The 6,662-nt window shown below is 33.9% G+C and overlaps 1 protein-coding gene across 1 annotated transcript; it reads right to left on the bottom strand.

The window, feature by feature from the left end:
- Nucleotides 1-5,142: 5,142 nt before the first annotated feature.
- LOC130637038 (adrenocorticotropic hormone receptor-like) lies at nt 5,143-6,096 on the bottom strand. Its single transcript, XM_057446890.1, has 2 exons — nt 5,480-6,096; nt 5,143-5,386 (listed from the first exon to the last, which is right to left on the bottom strand). The coding sequence occupies exons 1-2, from the start codon at nt 6,094-6,096 to the stop codon at nt 5,143-5,145; spliced, it is 861 nt and encodes a 286-aa protein (XP_057302873.1).
- Between the last annotated feature and the right edge of the window lie 566 nt (nt 6,097-6,662).

The raw sequence follows: 6,662 nt of genomic DNA on the forward strand, positions 1-6,662 counted from the left end.
TTACCGCATGGAATTTTGCATGGAGAATAAAATCAAGGTACTCTCTCAACACATTTTGAGTATTGTCAGACAAAGTGGTTTGCGAACACCATATTTAGTTAATTATGGTGATTTCCAAATAAAAACACTTTACAGTTGCTTCGAATATTGTTAAGTAAGAAACTGCTCATCTTGCTAACATTTGAAAGATTCTTAATCTTATTGCTTCTAAAAATTTCTCTTTAATCATGAGATGACACCATAGAGTGTAAATGTTATTATAATATTGACATTTTATCATCTACATTATGAACAACCTCCGTGATCTTTACTAAACATGACTAGTACGCGACTATCTTGGAATTGTTTCCAAAATAATAAATAAGGGATAGAATTGTACACACATGTACTGTATTGTCAATTTTATGCTAAGCACGTTCGACCAAATATTACATTGTTGCAGGTGACCATTACAGGTAATTGGGCCATTATTGCACTTGTTGTTGAGTCAGTGAGTTCGCGGTACTAAAATCACTGGTCACTTTCTTATATGGCTCATTCATTGTATCCCCCCAAAGCGTGGCGTTACGCTTAAATTCAGTAAGTTAAAAAACAGCCACATGAAGGTTTATTTTTTGTTTATTTTAAGAGCTGTACGGGGTCGTTATGGATAGAATAATTTTATTTTACGTCCGGTTTACCACGTGCGCGCCGTATCTCACGGAAAAAAGTTTTTTATCAACTGAAAAAAAGAAACCGAAGCGAAAGGTTGTCTCTTTTTCAGATTAATCCTGAAAAAAGTTATTTCAAACAAGGCATGCCAATGTTTACTCATCATGAGGTTAGCTTAATGTTTATTTGTTCTTCTATTTTTTCCATTTTTGCATTTTGGGACCGAGATTCTATAAAAAAAGACCTTCACATTCAAATATGAATAATTCGAATCTAAAATGTAAAAAACAAAACTGTTGTTGTCGAGCTAGTATAAAAAGTTAATGTTATTTACAGTAATAGTTTTAAAAAGAAGAAAAACGTACAATGATGTAACGTCACAAACAGAACTATAGCGACTTATAGCAAGCTTTATTTTATTAAAGCATTATATTTTCAGGTCATAGCCATGCTAAGAATATATTCAGAATAATTAAGATAGTATTTATCAAAAAAGTTAAGAACGTTGAGGCTGAAAAGAAAAACCTATTCTTATAAAATACAGCGTGGTATATCCTAGAAAACAATTTATATAAACTGTAAAAACTAATTTTTCCGTTGTTACTGTTTTTAACGCTATGGAGTGGTTGATGCAGAGTTGATGTCGTTATAATAAACCTAAATGTAAACAAACTTAACTCACTGTTTACATGTGTTACGGTACGATCGTTTGAAATATATTCGATTCTTGAGTTCAAAAACGCTGCATTGTTATCATGTACGTCTGGGCTGTTTTCTTAATACATAAAATCAAAATATTTCATTTCATCTGTAAGGCAAACTGTTTTTTTTTAATATTTAATGTTGTAACTATCGGGTTTTTTTATATTTTGTGTAAAACATTGGGAGGGTTGCTGTATGCAATGGATTATATAGCTGATTGGGTATGACGTGTTACAAACTGTACATTGTGGAAATTTTGTTATATCCTTTTTGTGTGACTTAACGAAGTATGTTGGATTTGTTTTTAATGTCTGGTATTCACAGCATTCACAGAAGTACACCAAGGAAATTCTGGTGTGCTTCTGGCATTGCAAAGCAAGTATATAATTTTAGCAGATTTAGCCTTTTACGTAACGGTTGTTAGACACCTTCGATTTTGTTGGGAATTTTGCATTTTTATTATTTTTGTTGTTGTTGTTGCACGTGCTTATATTTTTTAAAGTTTTGTTTCAGAGGGTATAAATATAGAATAATGCTGATTGTCAGCAACTTCAATCCTAGGCCTTTTTGCTGTCCTGTTATAAAAAAAGAAAAGGAGCCGAGGTTGGATTGTGAGTTCAAATTACTGCATTGTATGCTTTTGTTTGGTATCGCTTACATGGATTCAATGAGAGATTCAGTGGATTCTTTTACGGGAATGCGGCTAGTTTATCATATTTCTCAATGAGAACTCAGCAACTTCTGAAACATTGTTATATAAGTATCCAGGTGTTGCTGGTACTTTTTTACAAAAGTATGGAATTGTTAATTGTTCACCGCAATAATTGAACATTTAAAGAAATGCTGTCGTCAAATTACAGCAGCTGCAAACATAAAAGGACGCTTAATAGGATTATTTTGTAATCAATTAACGTTATTTGTGCACAAACTATATTCGGAGATGCTTTTGCGAATTTCGCGTTTTTTGGCTTTTTTGGCAAAACTTTGTCTCGCGAAACTTTCAAAAATGGACATTCTGGAAGTTTACTCAGTACAAACGTTCTAAAATGGCGATTCGTGAAAGTTTATCTACTAAAATTTAAAAAACTGAATGTTATTTCTTGACTCGCCCTCACTTGGGTCGCTCTCCCAATATAAAAAGGAGACAACCGGCACTGGGAACAAATCATTATACCATATGTCGAAAACGTACGCGAATCACAAAACCTCGGCGCTGACCAGATGGCTCTGGTCATAATGAATGTCTTCACCGGGCAGATGACCGCAGAAGTTAAGAAGGTTCTTTGAGAGAACAAGGTTTTGGTTACCAATGTACCAGCCAATATAACGCGATTTTGCCAATCCCTGGATTTAACCGTAAATGGAAGTGCCAGACGGTTTATCGGAAATAAATTCAATGATTGGTATGCCGACCAAATTACTACCTAGTTGGATTCAGGCAAGTCGTTAGAAGAAATTGATAATAAATTGCGCCTTTCAACATTGAAGCGTTTACATGCTGGTTCGGTGATTGTCTTTTACAACTACATAACATCACCCGATGGTAAAGATATCATCCTTAATGGATGGAAAGCTGCTGGAATATACGACGCCATCGTACTTGGATTAAGTAAGCTACTGACGATAGATTCTTTCCATGATATTGATCCCTTTGCCGATCAAAACCCTACCTTATTAGCTTTGAATCCGGACGCCGTTTGCAGTATTGATGAAGAGAAGTGGAATGCTTATACCCGAGTTACTGGTGAAGAAGACAATGACGACGATGCGTGAGAGCCGGAAGAAGACAAGCCTAGAAAGGTGTTTGATCTGTTTTGCGATTTTTGTAAATAGAAGTTTTTACATACTATTAGAAAGAAAATTACATCGTTAAAGAACACTTCTTTCTTTTTCTATCATAAAAATTATGGGTCACTTTTTTATAAGAACATAAAAAATATGTTCAAAATCACGAATCGCGAAAGTTTATCTCGCCAAAACTTTCCAATTTCAGATTTCGCGAAAGTCTATCTTGCGAAAATGTTTCAATTCATAGATTCACGAAAGTTTTTGGACTCGCGAAAGTTTTTACAGATATAAATATTGTTTTCAAGTTGTATCCTAGCTTTTTTTTTTCATATGATTTCAGTCAAATCAATCTGTTTTTTCTTTTGCACGTTACATGTCTAAATCTAGCAAAATGGCAGAAAGAATACCTACACGGAATAAAAAGCTAAATTTCATTTCATTTCCTTAATTTCCTTAAAAGTGCAACGCATTGGCTTCTCCTGATCTTAATATCTAAAAACCTTAGCAAAAAGCTAAAAACCTTAACAACGGGCTCTATACAGCAGAGTATAATTTTTAGCCTTATGGCAACGACAAAGTTAGCTTTAAATGTAAACAAATAACATGCCTGGAGAATCGCAAAAACATAGCTACATATATACGGACACAAAAATCAAGTTGCAGGAAAACCAAAATCTCGAATCACTTCACAAGAAAAACAGTCATTTCAACTCTTCTTGATCACAAAAAAAGCGAATATTAAAATCAAATCGCATGGCTTCCAGTAAACAGCAAGAATACATGCATACTTAATCAAAAAACCGTGGTAGAAAAAACGTCCCTGACAAAACATCACAAACACTATATACATCCATTTTATCATCAAGCTACGCAGAGCCAATTAGGACCCGCGCTCTACTTGACAACTCCCGGCAACATAAAACGGCCCACACATGGAGCCATCTCCCCAATTTCCCTCACATGGCTTGGGTTAACTCGGGGCTATGGCAACATTCACTCGCTCATGTTGAATCGCCGTCAAGAGGAATCGAACCCCGGTCTCCCTCACAGTGTACGAAAGCTATGGAGTGTAAATTCTCAAAGACAACGCATACAAGCCAAATCCTTTTTCTATTCTTCTGAAAGAAAACTTAGGTACTAAATGCTATTCTTTCTTTTTGTGCACGTATTTGAAAAATCAAAACAATAAAATTTAAATCAAACCTCTCTTTTTTTAACAAAACCTGTTTTAACGAACTTGTTACAAGTTCATATCTAGAAAGCAGTCCTGATTTCTACAAACCCAAACACAATACCCTTTAGATTACAAGTCGATCTATTTGAACACGTAAAGGCATCTTAATACGGCTTGTGTAATACGTCATTAAATACTCCATTAAGCATTTTGCGGCAGATTGGACCATAGAATAAATGCCTTTATTGATATTCATCTTTCAGTGCAGTTTTTTTATGTAATACGCGTTAAAATTACAACAAGGCAAGGAGTAAAAAAGAACAATATTGCAGCAAACGAGAGACCCGGATCACACTAGATTTGTTGTTTAAAAATAGTAAAAATATTCAATGTGTCTTTCCACCACGGATTTCTCCTTGGAACAAAGATTTCTTTGATGAAGAGGAAATAAATCTAACAATCAGAAACCCAGAACAAAAGATTGTTTTGATCAGATGATCTGACATAATTGATATTTTCCATAAAGAAAAGCAAATTTAAGGCTAATCTCCACTTGTTGAAATAGTTCGCGACAAGAAAATTTTCTTCATATATTTTATTGTGTAGAAAAAATTATTTTCCTGGAAAATTCTGAAAAAGTTAAAACATTTCAACTTTCGCAATTCTGTCCGATCCTTCAAAAAATTCCGGATAATGCTGTGAACTTACTTTAATGCGCCTGCTCATGTTGGGGACTATTTCAATAAGCGTATATCAGCCTCATAATGTATATTGATACACCCAAGAGGGTATTTTTTAAAATAAAGAAAATTACAAATAAATTAAATTTACGATAGACTGTTCGCCACATTATTTACTTTAGCATTTTCATTGCCAAACACAACAACACTCCTTTTCTTGGAGAACATACCAGAAACCCTTTTCTTCACATCTGGAGAACGAAAGCCATATATAAACGTATCCCATAATGAGTTTGATAACACAACAAAATGACACCAGCGGTTTATGTAAGTGTCTGTTATAAGTGATCTGTAGAAGAGATTTGTAAATATCGTCACTATGGATGGTATACTACATACAGCATAAACTACCAGTATCTGTAAAGCTACTCGAGCTGTTTTTTTCTTTTGTTCGCTACATGTTGTTTTATTTTTAGAAATATACTTGTAAATCTTTTTTTGACATATCACCATGGCAATAAACACGCACAGGCCATATGCCGGAGCCAAACGCAAAATAATTGTTCTCAAACTCGGATAAATATAAATCGACAAAAGTGGGCATAAAATTGACGGAATCCAAATAATTAAAACAGCGACAAGTAGTATTCTTTTCTTTGTCACATATTTATACTGGAAAGGCTTAAACACTGCTAGATAGATCTCCACTGTTATAAATCCAATCGTTGTTAAGGACATTACCGTGAATGTGTACCCAATTAAACTCCATAAGGGAATAATGAAACAAGCAGGTTCTCTCTTAACAAATCCACGCAAAAGTATGTAATATATTGGTATAAGAGTGAAAGCAGAAGTTAGGTCGGAAAACGATAAAAGTATATATAATTTGTTTGTTTTTCTTCTTAACGTTTTACTAGAAACCACGATAAACATGTAATATCCATTTAGCAGAGTACTGACGGTACAAAATATTAAAGAGACGGAACAAAAAGCAATTAAATTTGCTCTGCCAGCATCATCTGATAAGAAAACTGAGCTGTACCCTTCGCACCAAACATTTGGAGTTACGTTTCTAATCTGTGTAGCGTTGGTAAAATTCATGCTGTCTAAATAAAAAAAATGTTATACAGGTTTTCTGATGAAATAGAAGTTAACACTCTTGATTTAGGTCTGCCAATTTAAGATTAGATTTAGTACAGCGACCAAACTCAGACTTCACTAAGAGTGATAAGATTGCTGATTATTTGAGTCTTCTTCACAATGAAAATAAAACTAAACTTTTTTTATTCACTGCTACGTGTGCTGTTTACAATGTTTACAAGCTAGACGAGTTCTGATTGGTTGAACGGATTAGCGTTGGAAACGAGCAAACTAAAAAATACAAACTCTGGTAATGGTTTCTGTAGATGGAAAGAAAGATGTTCCTTTGTCTTCTTTTACTTTATATAGGGTTTTGGTCTGACTGTAATGCTAGTAGAAGCTTCAAAATATAAAAAAGCATAACACAAAATGACTATTTCGTGACATTAACATCATCAGTACAGAATGTAAAGAAAACAATAAATATTTAATAACCATTGACATAAACACGGATAGCTTTCTATCGAATAAAAATAAGTTCTGCTAACGTTGTCATTTATTTATCATTTAAATTTATTTTCACTATC

This window comes from Hydractinia symbiolongicarpus, chromosome 3, assembly GCF_029227915.1.
Source record: "Hydractinia symbiolongicarpus strain clone_291-10 chromosome 3, HSymV2.1, whole genome shotgun sequence".
In the NCBI taxonomy this organism is placed as follows: domain Eukaryota; kingdom Metazoa; phylum Cnidaria; class Hydrozoa; order Anthoathecata; family Hydractiniidae; genus Hydractinia; species Hydractinia symbiolongicarpus.

Excerpts from the sequence above, each read along its gene's own strand:
- LOC130637038 (XM_057446890.1), bottom strand. The coding sequence starts at position 6,096 with ATGAATTTTACCAACGCTACACAGATTAGAAACGTAACTCCAAATGTT. Across the intron at positions 5,387-5,479 it reads TGTCAAAAAAAGATTTACAA|TATACCATCCATAGTGACGA; the intron begins GTATATTTCTAA and ends TGCTGTATGTAG.